The 23,385-nt window shown below is 37.8% G+C and overlaps 1 protein-coding gene across 15 annotated transcripts in view; it reads right to left on the bottom strand.

Annotated features, from left to right (window-relative positions):
• The window catches only part of HERC1 (HECT and RLD domain containing E3 ubiquitin protein ligase family member 1), a 101,807-nt gene that overhangs the window by 53,304 nt on the left and 25,118 nt on the right, over positions 1 to 23,385 (bottom strand). For 14 of the 15 annotated variants that reach the window (XR_005630120.1, XM_039731486.1, XM_039731478.1 and 11 more), the window contains exons 2-18: positions 15,516 to 16,471; positions 14,233 to 14,328; positions 13,738 to 13,932; positions 11,759 to 12,070; positions 11,064 to 11,160; positions 9,349 to 9,492; positions 8,656 to 8,783; positions 7,675 to 7,819; positions 7,412 to 7,583; positions 6,226 to 6,360; positions 5,284 to 5,449; positions 4,612 to 4,737; positions 3,586 to 3,807; positions 2,216 to 2,368; positions 1,907 to 2,039; positions 1,209 to 1,400; positions 483 to 704 (exon numbers count right to left, since the gene is read on the bottom strand). Coding sequence is in view for 14 of the 15 variants with exons in the window: in XM_039731486.1 (XP_039587420.1) it covers positions 483 to 704; positions 1,209 to 1,400; positions 1,907 to 2,039; positions 2,216 to 2,368; positions 3,586 to 3,807; positions 4,612 to 4,737; positions 5,284 to 5,449; positions 6,226 to 6,360; positions 7,412 to 7,583; positions 7,675 to 7,819; positions 8,656 to 8,783; positions 9,349 to 9,492; positions 11,064 to 11,160; positions 11,759 to 12,070; positions 13,738 to 13,932; positions 14,233 to 14,328; positions 15,516 to 16,445 (3,568 nt within the window). In the remaining variant the exon portion in view is untranslated. Of the gene's footprint in view, positions 1 to 482; positions 705 to 1,208; positions 1,401 to 1,906; positions 2,040 to 2,215; positions 2,369 to 3,585; positions 3,808 to 4,611; positions 4,738 to 5,283; positions 5,450 to 6,225; positions 6,361 to 7,411; positions 7,584 to 7,674; positions 7,820 to 8,655; positions 8,784 to 9,348; positions 9,493 to 11,063; positions 11,161 to 11,758; positions 12,071 to 13,737; positions 13,933 to 14,232; positions 14,329 to 15,515; positions 16,487 to 23,385 lie in introns of all 15 variants that reach the window. The other variant, XM_039731387.1, reaches the window with a different exon arrangement.

Raw genomic sequence — 23,385 nt, 5'->3', positions numbered from 1 at the left:
AAGTGCCCCATTCAGATAGGAAGGGATGAATGCAACACCACTGCTGAGTTGTTGATAATTCTGGTGGATCATCAAGAATGAAGTTTGCTATTAACAGTATTGTTTCTAATTAATTAAGAACTCATTTTGCAAGTAGAATAAAATAGAAGAAATTTTTCCAATAATTAGTAAGAAAAATTGAGCTCCTGGAGTGTCTGTTATATGCTGAGCATCTAAGAGTAAAACATTTCCAATTAACTATGTGAACAATTTCCACTGAGAAATTGTGATTTTTTTTCTCCAGAATGCATTTCCAAGACTGTTTATAAAAAATGCATCATAACCTTAAATACCATTTTGGAACTTTTTGTATTACTACACAAATAGACAAGAATGCTGAAAGACAAGTCTTTAGTACAGGGACTTATTCAAACATCATCAGAAATTTCATGCCTGAACACATATTTACACTGACTATTAGGCACTGGCACTGAAGAGCTCACCTAAATGAGGAATATCCATCTCCACTCCATCGCTGAACAGAGGGGTTTTGAGCCAGTAGGCCGTGTCCTGCTCCTCGGGGGACACTGGAGGGCCCTGCAGCATCCCCCCCAGGCAGCGCCCGATGAGCAGGGCCACCGTCCTCTCCAGGTCCACCAGCCACACCCATGACTGGGCAGGCTGTGGCAGGGGCACGCCCGCAGGGTCAATCAACTCAGGGCCACCTGCAAATATTCAGTGGCAGGTTAGTCATCCCTGCCCAGGTGTCACAAACAATTCCAAAATCCCAACGCCAATGGCAGATCTTGTTCATGTTTCCCAGTTAGTTGCAGATTTGCCCCTCAATCAGCAACCTTTCAACTGAAGAAACAGCACCTAGGACAAACAGATCGCTGAGCGCTGGAACTACAGCACGGCAGACAACCACCATTCGTGGCACAGCTCTTTTAAACTCTGCCCAAGAACTTGCTTTCTCTAATACACACTTTTGTGTTCTGATAAACAAGTATAGATTAAGGATACAACTGGAAACGGCACTCAAAGCAGAAAAAAGTATTTCACGGCAAGGGATATTAATACATTAAGGAAATTGAAAAGGAGATGCAGCAGGACACACAATTTAAAAAAAAAAACAAACGGTGTCATCTTAAAAGGGAGAGGTAAATTCCACTAGAATAGATGCCACTGTTTATTTTTCAGATTAAAAGCATGTTTGTTATTACACTTACCATGAAGAGGCCACTGTAATTCCTGATCTTCCAAAAGGGCTGCAGCAGGCAAGAGTCTGTTGAGACGATCTAAAGGTGGCAGCAGATCCAGCAGGTAACTCAGCAAAGGCCGGGCTACTGACACTGGCAGCAGCAACAGTGAGTTGACAATTTGGGAGAGCATACTGCCAGCAGCTGACACATAAATCACATCTGCAGAGAAGAAAGCAAACCTGAATTAATTACAGTTATGGAACTATGGAAATTTTAAAAGTCAAAGAATTGCACCTCAGCTATCTTAGAATGTCTTAAACAATAAAGGATTAATTGAAGGGTTTATTTATTAATTTCTTATTTTAGTTACACACTTGCCAGTAATCACAATAATTATACTTCTAAAAAGAGAAATCTACAACTAATGAAACTGAAACTAATGCACATTCTGTATTCTGTTCACATTGACATTCTGGAGTGAAGGTGAACAGAATGGAGAACTCTCATTCTTCAATCTGTGCTTTTCCTGCACACAAAATGTCCTATCAAAAACATGAACCAGCCATTCCTGGTTAGATACCTCATCTCCTCCTTTGGGGGAGACTTGGGATACTAATTTATGCAGATACAGGAAAAATAAGGGTTTTTTTAAATTCAAACCTAAGCAAAAAAAAGTGCCCTATGTTTATAGAGCCACCATTGCTGATTTTTCCATGGACAGTTACCTCTCAGTTTTTCCCCAACACTACCATTCCAAGAGCTTTCCTTAAGCAGTGTTGCAGAACGGGAATAGATATCTGTAGCATGAGGCAATAAAAGCTGAAGGTGCTTGTGAAGCAGTGCCACACTGCTGGAATTCTAGAAAGAAACAAACGTAAGAATAATTCTGTAAATACGTATAAAGGGTTCACTATTTAAAACACTTCAGCTTTCAAATACTCAGAAGATTTTCAAAAGGAACCTTACAACATTCTGATACTTATGAATACCAAATTATTTTTTCTCTCCTAAATGGTAAAAATAAGGATACACACCTCAGTAACACTGTTGATGTGGCAATAAGCCAGCAATTGTTTCTGTAGGGAACACAAAAGCTCATGCAAATGAGCAGGTTGGCTGTTTTCTGAAGATGATGTACCTAGTAGAAATTTATCACTGTTTTTTTCCAGTTCTCCAAAGGCTTGGTCCTATTAAGACAAAAGCGGGAAAAAGATAGCAATTAACTCTGCTTCAAGAACTTTATAATATAATACTTTATTATCACCTAAAAAGAAGCATTTTCATCTTTACTATGTGCATCTGTAAGTACTGAGGGAATTGGATAACGTCAAGTGGATCATGGGATAACCAAACTTGAAATTCCAATTGTTTATAATGCCACAGGAGCAACTGTAGTAGCCATCAGGTGAACATTTCTTACCATATTACTTTCACATGCAGCAAGGCTTTTATTCCTCACCAAGGATAACTAGATTCAAAAACTCAGTTCCTAACCTAGCCCCCAAAGCACAATGTGTTGAAATAATTTAAGCACACGTGTTAAAAATGTGGAATAATTCCTTAGCATCTGTTGTGGGCTGATGCATAAGATATCTCACATTATAATCCCTGACTGCACTATCCAGGATGGCAGCAGAAAGAGAACATAGATGGCTGCTTGACTTCCCTTGGAATCCATTGGAAAAACTGAGTTAGTTTCAAGTAGCCAATTCAAAGCAGACAGGTCCACCTTGCTGACTGAAGGAGGCCTAGAGGGAAGAACAACACAATGCCAACCCTGTGCTGAGGAACTCCACACTATGCCAAGAAGTCCAAACCTCTGATTTCTCTCTGTTGAATTCAACTGGCTGGTTGATTAAGAAGCTGAGTCAGTGATTTGCTCCCACGCTCCCCGACACTTTCTAAGAACAACAATCTGGCTGACAAACTGTGTTTAGTAAGACATGTACTTGTTGCTCTATTAAAAGGTAGTTACCACCATAGTGAAGTTAATTAAAGAGATCAACGCTCCTGGTGTCTGTTTATTGTTCCCTGATGGCTGAGATTATACTGACAAACATTGTATACAAACTATTTACTTCTTGTGCTATGTTTTGTCTTCCAGAAAAATCTGAAACCGAAGCAAGAGCAATAAAATAGTCTGACATGAAACCAGCTGCACTTACGTAATCACCTTAAACAATAAATACCACTAAAGTAATATTAGAACCACATTGTTAGAGATATTGTTAGAGATTATTTAACTGACTTTAGTCCACTTAAGGACAAATACATGTGGCAGTGCTACTTCAGATAAACAAAATGAGCATCATTTCCTTAAGATGAGGGGGAAATAGTAACCCCTCAAAATACCAAAAATTAAATATAATTTTCAAAGAAAAATTAATATGAAGCCTGTACATACTGTATAAAATCCCAAGTTTCTCAGAAGAGTCTTCATTAAGATTTCAGCTAGATGAGTATCTGGATGACTGCTCTGGACAGCATACGCTTGATCAGAGAGGTTTCCATAGCTGATACACATTGAGGCAGTTTCCGTAGTATCAGATGGGGAGCTATAGCCAAGCAGGGAAGCTACATGGGTGTGATCCTGCAAGCTTGTCAGAATGATGTCCAACTGCATTCTCTGAAGGAGAATGTTTAGACACAAAAATCACTCTTCGTTAATAAAGATAAAATAATGAGCTAAGAAGAAAAAAAGAATTAGTCATAGTCACCCAATAAAAATCTTCTAATGGGACACAGAAATAAGCTGGAAGGCTTTACCAAAATATTCCAGGTTTTCAAGAAGATTTGTACTATTAGAGAATGGATAAATATTCTGTATTACATTGACCATACCTAGAAAAAATGTGAGATTAAGAGAGACAGAAACCAGACTGCCCACATGATGGGCAATGAGTGTGAGACACTGAACCAAACACTTTCTCCAGTATTTCCTGGAGAAATCTGATTATCTGGGAAGACGGGTGGGAGACACACAATTTCCCTATACCGTACATAGGAAAAAGGGTACAAAAATGAACCTTGCAGTCATCTTTGCAAAGTAGGGTGAAATCCATATAGGGAAAGCATTATACAAGTACTCATTCCCGGAATCAGTTAATTTCCTCTTACCAAGGCTTGTTCAATCAACCTAGCATTCAAAATTATCTTATTTCTAAACTTGTCTGGATACACTACCATAGCAATTCATAAGCTCTCTGTAGTTGACCTTCACTTGAGAAAACAAGCAGTGCTCCCTGCCTCACCCCCTGCTAGTTTAGCCAGGCTGCCTTACAGATTTTGTTATGCTGGGCCTTGCACTCCATCTCCCCAGAAATGCGCTCGCACTCTGCAAATGAGGCTCGCTTCATAGCTCAAAATGTTTCCACAGAAAAACCCAAAGTATACCTCAACTGCTCTCAGGCATATTTTTACTTGACCTTACCTGTCCTTTTGATAAGCTTTCCCATCTATCAGGACCTTGGGGTAGAAGAGAATGCAGCAATTCCATTCTCTCTCGCAATGGAGGAAGTAGCATAGTTGCTCCAACTGACAGTGTCTCAATTACAACCTAAAATCAGAGCAGCCGAAAATACTTCTTCAGTGGAGAAGGGAAATAATCAACCCACCTGTATCCTTAAAAAATACCATACACCACACATGATATATCCCAAATATCTGCTTAACTTAATCTAATATCAGAATTCTACCACACAATAGCACACTAATCTTTATGCTGTGACGCAAACAATACGCAGTACACTGCAGGAGTGAAACAAGACCAACAAAAGTTGCTATTTCCTGTAAGGGTGTATCTTAGGAGAATTACTCAACCAAGTCAGTTATTCAATACACAACAAAAACATTTTAGACTCATTATTACAGGGAAGAATGATTTAAAAGTTACCAAATAGAGCAGCTTTTTGAAATTCTTATGCAAACATTCTCCTTTGCCTTCAGATCATAAAACAGTGATGGTGACTATATTTTTTACCTTTAATGAGTAAAACTGGCAAGTCAGAATTCTTCAGAAAGTCTGATAAATATCTAACTACACAGAAAAAAAAGAGAAAAGAGTAGCACAATTTTCACATGTAAACAACAAGGCATGACTTACTTCTTGAATTTCATCAGGGACAGAAGAGTCCATCAGTCTGAACAAGAGATTTCGAAGAGGACCAGCCTGCCGTCCAAGAATGCTGGTGGCTACACCTCCAGCCAGTGCAAGTGCAAGGTGATTAGAAAGCAGCTTCAAACACAATTTAAGAAAATTGTGATGTTCCCTGTAAAAGAAATATGTATCTATTAACCTCTCCTATTTAAAATATGTATCTATTAACCTCTCCCTACTATTAGCATGACTCCCTTCCACTTAATTGCACACTAAGCTTTTAACTCTCCTTTGATTTTTCATACCAGAAAGGCAAGTAAATTCCAACAGGGAGTTGAAGGAAACTCCTCTGAGAAACTTACTGCCAACATCCTTAAAACAAAAACAAATTAGAATAGAGAAGTGTTTTTGTAGACAATGGTTGTAAGAGGCATTCACTTTAGATTAGTAGTCCCGTGAATTAAAAGGCAAAACAAACAATAATATGATACACAGAGGGAAAATTGAGAAGCAAAAAATGTAATCTTCTCTCAGAAGATTTAGAAGTACAACAATCAGGTTCAAAACAAGAAGTCAGGATATTCATTTCTAGTCCTCTTAAAAAATTTGAAACACTGGTTACAGGAGTAAGAACTGACAACACAAACAGTAAATGTATTTCAACTACATAGAAAAATGTGTTTTAAAGGAAAGATCTGAAGTACAGCATTTAATTCATTGCATAATGAAAACAAATTTCAGACTAAAGATCCTGCTACATTTGGGACACTGCAAAGCTCCTCTGTTATACAAATGCACTAGAGTAATTCTACACAAATGACACCTGAGTGAGCAGGTAAACCAGACTTATGCTTGCTAAAGAAAAGAGTAACCAGGACTGAGCCATGCATCAGTGCTGTAAAGAAGAAACAAATATAAAAATCTGTAATATGCATACGCTGTATGTACCTTGATGAAGGAAAAGGAAGAGGGGGAATTTCACTGTTAATTTTGTCACAGTAGTGCTCAAGAAAAGAACGAAGATGTGAAAAGGTACTTTCTTCAAGGTCGACACAATAGGGTCTGTGCCATGCCACAACTTGCCTGGAATCAAACATCAAGGAAAATTACCTTCTGGAAATCTTCAACTGCTTTAATAAATTAATAGTTTAAACAAGTTGAATACATACTTAACAAAACCAGTTTCTTTCTTAGAGCAAACTAATACAACTATGGCAGACCAACTTCCTGGCCCATGACTGTATTTTCTTCTCTCTTTTCTGCAAAAGTCTTTACAATGAAACACTCCACATTTATGGACAAAAACACCTCAATGCCATAAATCTAAAGCCATATGCATTTAATCTGATTCAGGCAAAGGCTGACCAGCAGTCACAAAGCTGGTTTTAGCAAAAATGTCAGGTAGGAGACTTTGATAAAATGCACGGAGTGCTATTAACTTATTTGACAGCTCCCTTGAGAACAGGGCATTTGAAATTCTTCTTGAATTATCTTCCAAATAACAAGTTTTTCTGTTCCTTTGTGTTAGTCCATACATAAATGTCTATTGTTTCACTTCAATCACTTACTAATATCTTTGGTGCAAAAGTATTATTTGAGTTATTGCCTAATAATAACCAAACTATTTATTCAGGTACCTATTTTGAGTTTAACACGTAACCATACAGAAATTTTTTAAGATCTTTAAATGCACCTCAGTAATTTGTCTGAACTTCCCCTTTCCCAAAGCTTCCTGATTAGTGTACTAATCACACTAAAAGAAACTTCCCAAGCTATAAAAACTCCCCTTAGAAGCAAAAAGTAAGAATACTGAGTTGTTTCACCTCCCAGTGACTCCCTTATCAATATTTAGTAAACAGAGGTAGGTTTTGTCTAACTACATGTAAGAAACATTCGTACACAAAGAAGTAATATCCAAATCTTTGGTGCTGATACATTTTCACTTGTAACATGCAACAATTAGCGGAGAGGAGGGAGAAAAGATGAGAGGAAGAAGACTTTCCAGACCAAAACATGACAACCAGAATGCTTGACAGAGATGATGTGGGAACACTTCCAGGAAACAGTTAAATGTATCCCAAAGAGGACTTGCATAAAAGAATAAAATTATACCTGTCCCAAACGTCATCATTACCTGTCCCTTGGAAGAGCTGTCCAGGCAAGGCTATGGGATGTTCCTGCCGAAATCTGTTGAATTGCAACTCCATCTAAACCACTTACTTTCTTTGGTTTAGTAATGGGGCCAGTAGAGTTTCCCTGTCCACACTGTCCCATTGAATTGTTACCCCAAGCATAAACTTCATTATCTATAAACATAAATAAAGTAGAAAAAAGCTGAAATACATCCGCTTTTGAGCTAGAAAAGGATTATGTATTTTTACAGTTTATTCTCTTTACCATGAGAAAGTGCCAAACAGTGACTGTCACCAATGGAAATGTCAACTATTCTGGTAGCCGCCAGCTCTTCAGTGAGCTTGGGTCTGAGAGCAGTCGCCTCTGAAGAGCCACAGCCAAGGCAGGCCCCGCAGCCCCATGCATAAACCTGGAGCAAAGCAAGCACAGAACAGCTGCAGGTCACACCTGTGCTACGGCTGAGCACAGCAAACAACATCCCAGCAAACCACCTGTACCAGGACTACAATTACACCTGCAGCACAATATGCACAGGACTTTCTTGACTGAACACACATCTCATACAGTGTGCATTCCTTCCCCTGAGGGAAGTGCCAGAGGGCACAGCACCAGGGAGGTTGCTGCAGGAAAACAAACCGCTATAGTGAATGCCAACATTCCTAAACCCCACTTAGAAAACCCACTGGCTCAGAGTCACAGAGCAGAAGGTGAGGAGGCCAGCTGGGTTACACGTGTGGAAATGCTTATTGGATTACATGTACCCATCATGCCAGGAAGCGCCCTTGTTTACCACCTCAACATTTAGCTCCAAGCTCTCCTAAGATTTTTCAGATTAGAAATAAAACTTGCAGTTAATACCTATATTCTAATATACATATACATTTTAAAAAACCATTCAATCCCTTAATCACCTGAGTTGGTTACTGTATTAAAAATTACAAGCATTTCATTGTTGTTTGTTTTTCTAATCCAATTTGATTTTACACTGGTTACAGTTATTAACCTAAAAATACTACATCCTCTATGACTAAGCAAGAATCTTGAAAAGTGTGTCTTAGATGACTTCTAGCACATTTTGAAATACTCTTGTGCATTAGGTACTTTAATCTCTAATCAAGAGCTTCACTTCTGCTTAAGTACTAGTTGAACATTTTCTCAACAGTTAAAATAATAAATGCTGAGATAATGTGAACCCAGACCCTCTTCACCAACTCCCGTAATTTGAATGAAACTTGTTTTGCCTACCTGCCCTGTTGATGTCAAGGCAAGCGAAGACTGACTTCCAGCACAAACTTTTCGAATAAACATTCCTTGCAAGGCTTCTATAACTTTAGGTTTATATACTCTATTTGTATCACCATGACCAAGTTTGCCTGCAAAGGGAGGAAACAAAACTGGAAGGTATTTTCAATGGACAGACAACAATTAAAAGTACTCCAACAGATTTTTTTGGCTTTCCAAAAATGTGAGAGTGGATTTTTAAAATTAAAACATATTACAATTTCTATAAATCCTGTTCTCATTCAATTACAGTAATTACAGACTTGAAGAACTATATATTTATTATAGTCTATTTTAAAATTAAAACACAAATCCCAGGCAGTTTACATGTAATAGTTTGTAGGACATAATTACCTACTGTCATATCATGAATGAGCTTATTTGAAAGCCATCACCACAGCACTTTTTCCAAAATTGTTCATCTATTCACTGACCTTTCTGTGCTGTGAAACTCCTCCCCTGATGAAAATCTTTTTTTTTAACCCTATAATCTTGCAGGTGAACTTCAGATATCGTATTTAGATTTTTTAAGAATCCCTTCCTCGAACAGCTACCAAATGAGGAATAAAAACCAGAACCAAACTGCAAGGCGTACTGAAACTATGAGGCAGATGGAATAAGACAAGAATTACTACCAAAAATATTTGTTGTACCCACCATTGTCTCCTCCTCCAAATGACCACACTGTTCTTCCATCTTTGGACAGAGCTATCGTGTGTGAACTGCCACAGGAAACCTCTCCTACATTGCTAATATCTTTTACTAAAGTTGGTATGTTGCGGCTGTTGCTGTCACCATGACCTAAGGAAAAAAAAAAAAGGTGGTCTTTTTTCTGTTGATTAAAGTCATATATCTCTTTTGCAGTCATAAAATATTGCAAATTCTATGTGTATTGCAGTCACCACAAATGATGATTTCTGCCAACTTTTTGGAAAGATTCATAGTACGGTTTGGAAGACATCTATCATAAAGTTAAACATTAAATCTTTAGGACATACTCCAGAATACCTGTTCATATCTCACTGCCTCTAAAACTTATGATTATTTTCTACCTAGCTGAAAAGAAATAAAAAATAATTGCTAGTACAACTGCCTTCAATACCAGCTGATTAGGTAGCTAGACTTCCCAATACTGGGCAGCAGGTATCCTGCACAGCATGAGGAAGCTGTGATAAGGGCTCTATGTCACTCCTGTCCATATTGCACAGACTGAACAGATCAGCCCCTCAGCTGCCTTTAGGCAGCCACATTTCTAAGGGGTCCTTTCTGCAGAAACTAAGTACATTACAGCTATCACCTACTTCGGAAAAAGTTTTATTCCTACTAAACTCCAGAACGTCTGTGGATATGGAAGAAAAATGGAGAACAGAGGAAAATTAATATCACTGCTATCCATAACTGATTAAATATTAAGAATTTCCTGTAACCCAATGAAATGTTACATTTAGCTACATTCTGGAACTCACCACTGTACACTCCAAGACCCCCAAAGGACGTCAAAACTCCACAATAATCTAAAACTCAAGGAGAACATTTCCACAATTCCCACAAAAAATTCCAGTTAAACCTCTAACACAGAGTTCTCTTCTTAACGACAGGGATGCACTCGGAACTTCTACTGATTCCCTTGAAAGCTGTGACTGTCGACCACTCTCCTCACCTTCCACCCCTGCCGCTTGCTTGCTTTTACCCCTCTATACTTGATGACTGTGACATTTAAAGAAAAGAAAACAGAAGGGAACTAAAGCTCAACATGAAAAAATGTTCTATGCAAAACCTGTTGGTTCAACTGAACCGGCTCAAGAAGGGTAGGCTTACACCAGGCATAGCAGCTCTGTAGCAAAGACTACAAAATAGACAAGTGAACTTGAAGGAAATAGTAATACAGGGTTTCTTGTTTCAGTTAAATTTAACTTTTTAGATGTATTAAGGTATAAGAACACTAAGCCAGTCTGGCAAACTTAACATCAAGTATCTTTATTAGAATCAGACCCTTGATATTATTAGCCAGTTATTCCTGACTCTTCAAAGAATCATTCTAGCATCAGACTAAATGAGGTTTATCTAGAATTTCAGTTTATTTAAAATGTCTACTGTTTTTACATTCCAGTGACATTAGCAACCATACAATCTTAGGAATTAATAAAAGCAACTTGCCTTGAAAAGAAAAATCTTTCAGAAATAATCTTTGTAAAATTAACTGAATTAAAAACTTTTAAGAGCCTCTACACTTGTCAGCTGTATGCATACACCTGAGTACATGTGTATGTGTACGCTGAATGGACAACTAGAGAGCTAGGCAAACAGACGTATTAAATCATTACTAGACACAGGAATTTTTGCAAAAGCATCTCATGAAATTTTCAAATTACCTAATCTTCCAAAGTCTCCTTCTCCCCACGTGTACAGCTCTCCATCTTCTGTAACAGCAGCACTGTGTCTGTAGCCCGCTGACACACACACAACCACCTACATTACACGCATAAAGAAAGACAACATTTTTACACAAATCAAGTGATCAAGTGGGAAGTTTGAAAGCTTAGGAGAGTCAAGTTTCAGAAGGAGTCTACATAAACTAACTTGTTCATTCACATGGATCAAGTACACACAATCTTTGCAATCATTTCTGTTTATTTGATAAGGGGAAATAAGTAGAGAAAAAGTTTATATGTAAAAGTACTAATGATTTATTTATCAAGCAGGTTTAGCATCATGATATCCTAGTCTTAGAGGAGAAAAAAAGCAGCATCAGTGGATTTTTAAGACACTACACAAGCTATATGTGAAAGCCTTGATGTTGCAGCTAGCAAAATTGAAACGGCAATTCGGCGAAAGCCCCTGAACAAGTTTGACTGAAGGCTATGGGAAGCTTTCCTGACAATGCCTGTAGGCCTGTGATTTGGGCAGTAACAACCATAAGCTCTAGTGTTTTGCTGCAAGCAGACCCAGCCTCAAAGAGAAGTCTACAACAGACAGAACTTTTTCTTAGGATTTTATCTATTTCAAACTTTACACAACATCCCAGCTAAACAGAACTAAAACACGTGCTCCACTATACAAAACATACCTTCCCTTGCAGGGGACCCTGAATAAGTTTGGGATATTTCTGAGTTGAACTATTTCCATGTCCTAGTTTTCCATAGTCACCATCACCCCAGCTGAAGACTTCCCCTTCCGTTGTAAATGCTAAAGTGTGACCATCAGATCCTTTCGAAGATGACACCTTTTTAATAGACCTGTGAGGCTCAAAAGTCAATTTTTTCAATGTGGACTGATTGTTGGAGTCTCCAAGTCCCAATCTCCCATAGCTGCCTTTTCCACAGGCTCTAACAGAACCATCCGTAGAAATGACAAATGTACAATATTGTCCAGCTTCAATCTACAAAGAGAAAAAAGGATGTAATAGAGAAATACAGAGATGAGACAAATCCAGAGTTTATATATATGTCTAGAAGTCTGTATTTTTTAACAGAATTTCAGGTTTCTTCATATAAAATGATGTAAAAACTAAATATAACACAATGTTAAAATAATTTGAATTTCAGCAAGCAGTAATACTAAAATTCTTGGGAAATATGTTACAATTAAATCTATTTTCATAATAGACTGAAGTATATAAACAGTGAAAAAAGTATATAAAAGTTATTTTATTTACTGTATCTCTTCTACAGACTGTAGAATATGTGCTACATTCAGATCTCCAAAACTCACGGATGGAAATCTTAATATTTTAAAAGCAAAAAAGTCAAAGTAACAGCTTGATAAAACACTGCAGGTTTTGCTTAATTTTAATTTTAATCAGTACCAAGCGATAGCATCCCAAAAATAAACCAAATGCTAAAAATCACTTGAGACTATAAACTTTAATCACGTGAACATCAAAGAAATAAAATCAAAAGCTTTTAAGAAAATAAGAACTTGCCCCTATTGGGAAGTCAGTGCTCAGCTGAGGAGTGACCCAACAGCAAATGGACTAACACAGAAATCATTCCCTATAGGAATCTTAACAGAAGTGAAGAGCAGGTTCCATTTGACACACAAAGGCACACCATAAGCCAGCCCCAAACAGGTGGCCACATCCCTATTTAATGGGAATTAATGTCTTCATACAGATAATCCTATCACAATCATCTGTGGAAGGCTAAGTGGAAAAATCAGATAAATTTGTTGTATAGTTGTATACAGTACTATTAAAAGAGTAATACATTCATTCAGATCATGCAGTCCATTCTTGTGTATTAGTCTTTCAAATGTTTTGAAAGTTTTCTGAATGCATAAACTTGCTTTATGATGTCCAGTCCTGCATCTCATTGAAATATAAAATACATCACTGTCCATAGAAACAATTCCAGAAAATGCACCTAAATTGTCTAGTGACCAGAAAGTGCTTTTACTTAAGTCAACACTGCAAAGGCAACCTAGTACCAGAAAAGTAAACTATTATATTCTGGGTCATGCATCAATAGAAGTGCTCAGCTGCAATTGCAGAATCTGTGATTGAGAGCAGAAAGAACATGCAGACTGATTTTCAGAAAGCTAATTAAGGTTGCTGTGTCAGCAGCTAGTCCAGTTTAGAGCTTTAAACTCAATCTCTGGTGTGAAAACCACCAATGGAAAAGAGCATGGAGTCATTAAGACACCTTTTAACCAACAATTTAAAAAAAATCAAACAAACACCAAAACAAACCAAACCAAAAAAAAACCCACCAAAAACAAACAAACCAAAAGAAAAAAAAAACCCCACCAAAAAACTACAGGGAGCTACACTTGTCTCCACAGAGCAAGTCAGGTAATTCAGTCATTCTTGTTACATGGTTATTTATGTATGTCACTAAAACCAAAACCAGAATGTTTTACCCAGGCATCAATAAAAGCAGTGAGCTATTCTCAGTAAAATAACCTGTGTGACCAGTTCTGAACATCATTCATTACAATTTGCTTCATTACAACTTGACACTCAGAAATAAAGTACTATTTTTCAATTTCACGCTGTGACTATGAAGCTGCTGAATGTTACATAGTGTACCACTAACGGATGTCACTCACCGTCTGTGCATCAGAAAAGCTTGGAGCAAGCTTAGGTTGAAGTATTTTCTCTTGAGTTCCTTCTACAAGCTGGTGACTGCTGTTACTGCCCCACACATACACCTCACAGGTCTCTGACACAATGGGAGCATCGCCGGTTTGAATGCTGTCAGGGCTAGCACATGTCCTTGAATAGTCTGAGGCCATTCGGCAAACCTGTTCAAATCAGAGATTTATTACACAGTACCATTTTATATTTCTTCCTATACAGTCACAGTATTTAATGCAGCTTTAATTGCCCCTCAACATGGTGACTGTCTAAAATACAAACCACCACGACCATATCATTAGTTTGCCGACTAATTAGCTTAACAACTCTATCTCATTACATCTTCATTTCTCAACCTTTTTTGCACCTCTTGGACCCCAGAATAACTACACCCACATGTGCACACCAATCACGTGCGTGAGGAGGAAGTAAAATACAGTAACTTAGAAGTTTTTTTCAAGACATACCTCTTCAAATAAACACAGAGCTGCCTCATACAGAGAACATAAGCCATCTGACGTTCTGGTTGGCTCTCTCCATTGACTTCGATCAGCAGATGATCCCTACAACGTTTAAATGTCGTTATTAGGAGAAATATGCTTCCAATACAGCAACAGCCCACCCGAACAAAATACATTAGGGATTTGTTCTTACCACTAAGGAAAAACTAATGGCTCTTTCTATAAAAGCACAAGTACACTACCTCTCTCCTGAGCTGTGATATCTGCATACACTTCAGGAAAACAAAACTGTCACAAGTGCTAGTCCAACATTTTTACTGATTCAGTTTTGTGAAAGTATCTGGGTTCGGGGTTAATTTCTCCCAACATTTTGTAATGAAATGCATGTTATTTGTGTCTAAAGTGATAATTATTCTTAAATTACTAATCATACATGATTTTATGTTTACATATGTTTCATATTTTGGTCTCCAATTGTACATATAGCCCAAACCCAACAGAAAATAAAGTTGCCCATCACAACATTTATTCCAATTCAGATACTGCTACTGCCATGCTCTTTTCATGGACCCCATTCTTCAAAATATTTTTCAGATCTTTTTTAGAATATTTTTTAGATTTTAAAGTTTATGTTTATTAACAAGCCTGAAAGAAAAGTATGATCACTAGAGGGAAAAAGTCATTCCCTGTTTTCAGTCTGAGCATCATGAGACAGAAGCTTGCCACAGCTTCTGACTGTGTACAGTGCAATAATTTCATACCTTGAAAAGCAATATTCATCTAGTACCAGCAGTGAGCACTCACTTTACAAAGCAATGCGTCACACTTCCAATTTAGCTTATTTTCTATCACAGTAATTTCTGAGCATCAGCAAAACTGCCGAACATCCTGAAGATGAATAAGCAGAGGCCTAGCTGAGTGGGGGAGCAGGAATGCGCAATAAAAGTTACTAACAGGAAACAAGGTGTATCACAGAACTTTGAATTTTCTAACTTTTTCCGCTATGAACTTAAATGTACAAGTCCAAGCAGATCAAGTATGTCCTCAATTCTTTCCCTTTACTTAGAGATAACACCAAAATGACAAGACAGAGACTGTTTTGCTGTTTCATCTTTACCTGAGGAAACAGGTAGGCAAGAAGGGAGAGAAAGAGATGGTGAGGGGAAAAAATCACCAAAAAAGCCCCCGTTCTAACATATTCAGCAAACTGGCATTTGGGATGGAAAAACTACTCCATTAAGAATGCAACTACATTGCAATGCAGAAAAACCAAAGCTGGTTATACCTACCAGAGATCGTCGCATCTGGGTCAATATACTCATAAAGCAATCAAAGCTGATCATCCCTTCTGGACTTTGCAGTAACTTGGTTTTCTCCATGGTGTTTACTACAGCTGAAGCACCTAAAGCCATTTCTATCCATTCAAGAAGGTATCTCAAGGCACCTCGTTGGGCAGCCAAACCAAGAAGCAACTCAGAAGCTAATCTTCGACCTAGTGTATCTGCCCCAGAGTTTGGAATCGTTACTCCTTTAAGAAAAGTTGTTACTTGTGACAAACAGTCCAAACCCATTGGTGGAATCTTGCTTTCATTTGCTAGAGATAAAGGTGGTAAAGAGCTCACAACTTCTATTGCAGTATGGATAACATCATTGCAGAGACTGAGGCCAGGTCCTGCCACAGGCATCATCCAGCTTTGTCTCAGCAGTGCAAATAACAAGCTCAATCCAGTCCGAACTCCCATTTCTATGAGTGCGTCTGTGCTTGACCTCGGTCGTTCACTGACAGAGTGCACATCTGTGGATCCAGAACTGCTTTCTGGTGAATGCTGCTGCTGTTTCACCTTACCCTTATCATGGTATTTATTAGAAAGTGCGTAGAAGACACGCTGTAGCACAAGGAGACGCTTTCGAAGAGCTCCAGCAAACGGAGAGTCTGAGCACACCATCTTTGCCAGTGCCAGCTGGCTGCTAAGAAGGGCATCCAAGTAGTGGTCCTGTTCATCACTAGATAGAGATTCCCGCTCAAAATCTGGTAACTGAGGTCCCTTGAGGCACAGAACCTGCTGGGGCAATGGCACTACTTCTTTATTGCTAACTAACTTAGCATACAAGACAGAAACTCCCTCCCTTGTTGCAATAGATTCACTGTCTTCTGTGATCCAGGAGCTGTTTAGGTGTTCAAGCCACTTCAGCTTCACAGGTGGGACCATAGCTGCCATGCTGGTTTACTTCTTTGCCATTAGTCCTGAAGATGAAAAAACTGTCAATAGGTTATACAATATTATCTACAGATCTTATTACTTACAGCAGGACAAACCCAAATAATCCTTTCAAAAGGACCACCAAGAATTACCAGTTTCACCGTGTGACCTATATGCATGTGCACCTTACTTAACATCATGTAAGAATTTTAGTGCAAGTCAGTCTGCATTTTCTAAATCCATATGCACAAAAATTCACATAAAGCAAATTTAATTCTGCTGAGCAACATGAGCAGCATTTAACAGATAAGGCAATTTAAGATTTAGATGTCAAGAACCACAAAGGTGCAGGGCTGATAAGTATATCTCAGCACTATGATGATTTATGTCTGCAGGATCATCCATGTAATGGTATGATATTTTGCTATTTTATCTGAATAAAGGATCACAATTGCAAAAATGTACATGGAGTTCAAAAAATTTCTCACATATAAGAAGACAGATCACCAGTAGATGAGTCCAGGATTCTTCTAAGTCTATGTCTGAGAAAATTTTAAAAATTAACAAATTAAAAGAACATTCTGATCCTAAAGAGACATTCGAGTTACTAATTTTAATGCTGATAGCATTAAAATTAACTCCAATTCTTCAAGAAGATTCTTGATGTCAACTCTAAATTTTGCCAAGTAGTTTATAGCTCGATATGCAAAGAGACTTCTTCAAAGTGAGTGTTTTCAAACTGCTCCTTTTAAAAGACCTTTATTTAAAGTAATGCTTTACCTCCTATTGTACAAAACAGATGTGTTTACTCCTATTTTATAATCATTAACCATGGGTTACATAGGTTCTGAACTATTACTTTCTGTTCTTTGAGCCTGTAAGTCATAATGCATTACAATTTCACCAAAAAGTACTGTAATTTCCTGAAGGAGAGTTTTGTGTCCTTTGGTAGTGTGAGCCCTATTTGATCTAATTCAAACTAAACTCCTGGGGGTGGAAGGAGTCTCTGCCATGCAGTGAAAGTCAGTGTTGCTGCCATATCATGCTTGTAGGACAACAGGTAACAGGCAGTGCAATTTGGTCCACGTTTTATCTTGACATGTCACACCTAAAATCATAAATTAAAAACTACTACAGCTATTCCGCCAATACATCTGCCAAAAAAGCACACTGTGTGCTATTAAGCACCTACTTTTTTCAGCCAAATTTCCCCTACAACAGATCAATACCTTCAAAAAAGCTTTACATGAGCCCCAGTGAGCCTTACCCAAGCAACTGCTGTTGCACTATAGCAGCCCCTCACACAGGCCTATCCCACAGAAACTGGAGCCACAGCTCTTAAGTACCATTCAGAGCAGGGAGCATTCCTTGCATTTCATACAAGACACACCTTCTGTCTACTCACACCATAAAACTTCCTAGCAGCTCAGCCTCAAAGTGACACATACAGGTACTATTGTGCCCAGGACCCTGCAGATTAAGAAAGGGCAACACTATGTCATTTGTCAGAAAGTATTTGCTAACTACCATTGGATTCTAACAGAACTGTAAGGCCAATTAATGAAAACGTCCTAACTCTGGTCTTATGTGAAGTTTGTGCCTCATCAAGAGGTAAAAGATGGGGATGTAGCTCCATTAAGAAGTTCCCAAACAGACTTATTTATGGGCTTTATGCTTTCACCAGCTAGTCTTCTTTCAGAAACTTCAAAATGTGCTCATGTACCTCAAAGGTGCAAATACTGCTGCTTTTCCTGAAAACTGATAGATTCTTTCCCTCCTGCCCTTGTATGCATCTCTAAAAATACAGACTGAATCTTGAAGCTGAGCCCTTAGCAGTGCCCTACTCTCCTTCTGCAGCTTTCGGAAGAAATCATTGGCCCACCTTGAAAATAACATTCCATTTCATTTGACAGGCAGAAAGCTTTAATCAGACACTGCTCATAGTCCTGGAAATGTTCTTTGAATACAAATGTAAAGGATCTGTCTCTGCATCTAACAACCACAGATCACTGAAGCTAATCAGAAACCAGGTTAACAGTTACACAGGGTATAGGTAGGGTTTATTTCTTCCAGCTCACAAATACAAGGTTTACAATTGCTCCAGAGCCTAGACATGAACATCTCAGTTCTTTTAGGCAGACAAAAAGAAAATACATTTGGCTTTGAAAACTCAAGTGAATGCTCACTGATGTTTCACTATATCTGACTACTGCAGGATCAGGTGAACATGTGGAAGGTACCAAGTGTGCAGGGTGGGCCAGTCCCACACACTTTCTGAACATGCTGGTCACATAGCCAAGCACAAAGGGAGAAGCCAGAAACATGTGACAAGTAGAGAAAAGGACTTTTCTCTCATCATCATAAACCTGTAAATGTATAGCAACAGCTTTATAAAACTATTTCACCACTGGCACACTTAAAACAATTCAAACTAAAGTACCCAGGACTTTCTGGGATTTATATTAAACAAACAAACAAACAAACAAACAAAAGGTCCAGCTCATCTGCCCTTATTCCTCCCTTTCTCCTCCTGCTCCTCGGGGGGGGGGGGGGGAAGTGAACCGTGAGAATGTAGAACACAACTTATTTGTCGTATCTTTTAGAACCACAGTTCCTGTTGAGGAAATCACCATTTTGGGGCAGTAAATTTTTGCATATATTTTACTGCTGCCTTGCCTATTGGTAAATCAACTAAAATGGGACTTAAAACTCATAGCTGAACAAGGATTTCAACAGTGTTACCAAATGTAATACCTAGTTCAAAAGCTTACTCCAGGGAACGGTGGGGGGAAAACGCATACATCAAACCCTAAAAGCCAAGTTTTATGTATCTAGGATGCAGAATTTTTCCTTCAGAACAGCAGTGGCAGCAACTTGAGCTGCGTGGAAACACATGCAGAGGTAACTAAGCGTGCCTTTAGAGTTTGTTCGCCTTGAGAACCACAGCCAGTGCTGCAACGGAACTCAAGGAAAGGCTCCAGTTCATCAGATCCCCTACTGGAATAAGTGCACAGGGAGAGCTGCTGTTACTCATCACTGCACTGGACACCAACTGCTGTTTGCTCCTCTTACATCAGACGAAAGGGAATGTGAGGAAAAGAATTTTAAAGTTAAACCTGTGAAAACACAAGGAATATAATCAGGGAAGGCTTTTGCCTGAGCTAAGAGGAGAGCAGATCATTTAAATTATGGAAGAAAATATTCTTAAGAGAGGTCTCTTTTAATGTATTAATCTTTGAATAAGAAACACAGAAATTACTTGCAGCAGAGACAAAGGTTCTTTTTCCTTTTATCAGGTCCCTTTAAATGCACCTGAAGGTGAACCCGTAACTTCCAAAGCTGAAGCCCACTGCAGACTGAATGTGTGTCCTGATTCTGTCTCTTCAAGCTCAAAAGTCAAAACCAGGTACTTCTGGTCTGTTCATGGTTTTCCCCATCATATAAAAAACCACACCAAATAGTCAAACTACCACTTGAATTCTAAGCTCAGAATCAAGTCTCCACATCTTGCAATAACTAGTATGCATAGAAAGGAGGTAATAGGATGCATTTCAAATTCAAAGAAATCAACTTACAAGCAGCCCTAGTGACTGTGAAACCATAATAATTCAATGATTGGCATGCATTTCCACAAAATCAAGAACTCAAAGAAAGAAAGCTGATGATAAATTTCATTACCCCTTTATCCATTTATTTCTCTTCATCTATTTAGTTAGAGGATGATTTTTAAGAAGCTTTTGATCAGATGCGTTTGCTGTACTTAAGGAAAAAAGAAACACAAAACCAAGAGCCTGCAAATGTTTGTCAGCAAGACAGAGTATACACTAATAATAACTGATACACTTAAGATCTTCCCTCTTGAATAAAAATAAGGAAAAAGAGGAAAGTTGTCATATTTTAGGGAAAGCATGCAGTCTTCAGTGACCTAGCAAATAATGTGAAAGAATTTAAAATATGCTGTGTTATTAAAGAGTTTGTTTTTTCTTAAACAGGAATCAGTTCAGCCTGAAACCACTGACTAATTTTTACAGAACACTTAAAATATTAATTTTTGTGGTGGAAGCTTGCCTACAATAACTAATAAATTGCACATATTAAAAGTGTGAATGGCCTATGGCAAATCATTATTAAATACAATAGACAATTGGACATATTAAAATTAAAATTGAGTTTATATCAATAATTAAATAGGCCAAACAGCCAATTCTTTCACTGAGAAAAACTGCATCTTTTTTTAGGAAAAAAAACTATTCCACTATCTCAAACCAGAATAAATAAGAGACTGGAGATGCATCTAACTACATTTGCAAGTCATTTCCATGAAGCAGAAATAAATTATGAGGAGATAAACTATGAATGCTGTTCCTTCTTTCTCTCTGCCACCACAGCAATTTTATCACAGAAATAGAAAGAGGAATTTGATCTTGTCATTAATCCCAGCTTGCTTATTTCATATATACAATACCAAGCCACTGACTGCATGGATGATTAACACCTTAATGTACAACTGACCAGGAGATACAACGAAATAGGTATTCCACCACAAATATTTCAACATTTTTATATATATATACATATTTATTTATTTATTGGTATTTATATTAGATACTAAAAATATCTGTGTTTCATGTATATTTGTCTACAACAAGTAATCTTTCTGCAACAATTATTTCTTTTGAAAAGGGAATAATTGTTCCAAAGCATTTCAGTTAACATCAAAGTGAAATTATCAAGAAAATTCTGTATAATTTTTGTGTCTATATAAAGTGACATACATAAGGTAAAATGGGACTGAGAAGTAACAGTAAATTTTCCAGCCACTTACCACCATCTCCTAAATTAGCTATGGAAAGAGATTTTTCTAGAAAGGGAACAAAGGAAACACTAAAGATTTCTCATAAACCCACTTGGTTGGCTCAGCCATGAAGACTGTCAAACCTCTAAGAACAAATTTTTTTTTCATATTTTTACTATACCTTCAGGAAACCAAAAAGTTTTTAGGTCTTGTCACTTTGAGGTAAGTGGAACAGCTTTGAACACCTTCAAATGCAAGAAAAAGAACTCACGAGGGGGGAAAAAACCTTACTAAAGAAGTTAGTACAGGAAATTCCCAACTTCAACACAGTCAGAGGAGTGAGGACTTTGGAAACTGCCCCAAATACTCCTATATTCCAAGGGAACAGGGGAAAATGAGAATAATTTACAAAGGACTTTGACATGAGATTGAAGGTTAAAGTCTGTAGAGTTATAAAGTTCCTGTTTCTGAGTCTAGCAGGAAAGACAGGTCTTGGAAAGAATATACACAATTCTCCGAAGGAACTTCCATAATCATCCCTTTCCATGTCAGCTCAGAAATTATGGGAGATACATGATTGTCACCCAAGAACCACCTCCATGCAGCCAACATATTTATCCTAACATAAGTAAATACGAAGTTCCCTTTCTAGCATTTAGATTTTTAAAAACGCTTAGAATTTTAAAAAGCTCCTCAGAAATTGCTGTGTGTAGATCTAAGAGAAAGACTGCTGGAACAATTTAAAGAAAGGTGCAGATTGGCAGAAGCTGTACAGTGCAGCTACATCACACTCTAGCTCCTTTTGAGAGGATCTGGAACAGCTCAAGGCAATTAAAGAGAGGTTAACACTGAATTCCTGTTTTCATGAAAGTCGTGACAAGAAAAAACTGAAGGGTTTATGTTTTGTTTTAAAGAAAGTTGTAGACAAGGTCCTTAAAAAGTAGAATTATTATCTAGCTGATTTAATTAGAGAGTATAAGAGTACAGTCTCCCCACAAAACATGTTTTGCTTTTGCAATCCTCAGCACACACACTTAACTTCTCAACAGATAGAAACCATCGAAACATGTGGAAGGGAGGAGCTGATTTTAGGGCCTTTTTTTTTTTTCCCCAAAACATCACAGCCTCCCAACAGATTGGCTCTACCTCACTGCCAAATGCAGATAATCACTGGTATTCCAGCAAGAATAATAGAAGTCCATAGATAAGGAGGAAGAAGGTGCAACTGCTGCTCAGGCTGTGAAAAGGAAAATATGAACAATCAGCTCAGAAATGTAGGTTAATCTTGAAGCACAGTGATTTCCCATTGCTTGTACAAACCTGAATCTTCCTGCTTAATTGCTATTTTACAGCTTTTTGCTTTCCTCCCAGTACAAGGTCCAAAGAAGTAAACATTGTAATACAGGGATAAAAAGCAAAATTCATCTTACATAAAATGTTGTCAAATGAACACAGCAAACAAGGGGAATGTATTTTTATCTAGTGTTTAAGATAGGCAGAACTAATCACAGTCCATGGAGATTTTCAAACATATAAATCGCATAAAATTATATACCGTATCTTCAGTTAGTACAAAGAAAATCCATTTTCTTGACACTAGCACACACACTGAAGATATAACAAGGACGGAATTTGACAAAGCTACATACTAACACGTCTTTCTTTAACTTAGCCTGACTACAGCAGAAATCAAGCACACACAAAAACAATTATTCTGACAGAAGGCAAGTGCTCAGGCTCTTAGAACTCCTTCAAAAGTAGCTGAAAGCTTTATTTTCTGCAAAGCTCTTAAAAAACTGCACCTATAAAGCTGTAAATATTCTATGTCCTAAAAATAAAAAGTTTTCTCAGAGGAAAAATAAACCTCACAAGCATTCACTCTCTCTCCCTCTCTGCAATCAGCAATTTCAGCAACCTTTGTCAGAAGCTGACTACATTTATTTTATGGGAACCTAATTACAAAAGCTTGTAACACAAGAAGTCTGTCTATACAGTCAAATCACAGGAAGCATCAAAATTAAATACAAAGATCTGGCTGTGAAACTGAATTCTGTCCACTGTTTGCCTGCAATGTTGCACCACACACATAAACAGAGCTCTTCACTGTGTGTTCATTGACAATGAGCTTTCTGGAGTCTGCAACAGTTCCATTTATTATTTTCA

The sequence above is a fragment of the Passer montanus genome, unplaced genomic scaffold (assembly GCF_014805655.1).
Source record: "Passer montanus isolate IOZ18808 unplaced genomic scaffold, ASM1480565v1 scaffold111, whole genome shotgun sequence".
Classification (NCBI taxonomy): domain Eukaryota; kingdom Metazoa; phylum Chordata; class Aves; order Passeriformes; family Passeridae; genus Passer; species Passer montanus.
Note: the sequence above shows the minus strand (reverse complement) of the source record. Positions and strands in the feature narration are given on the sequence as shown.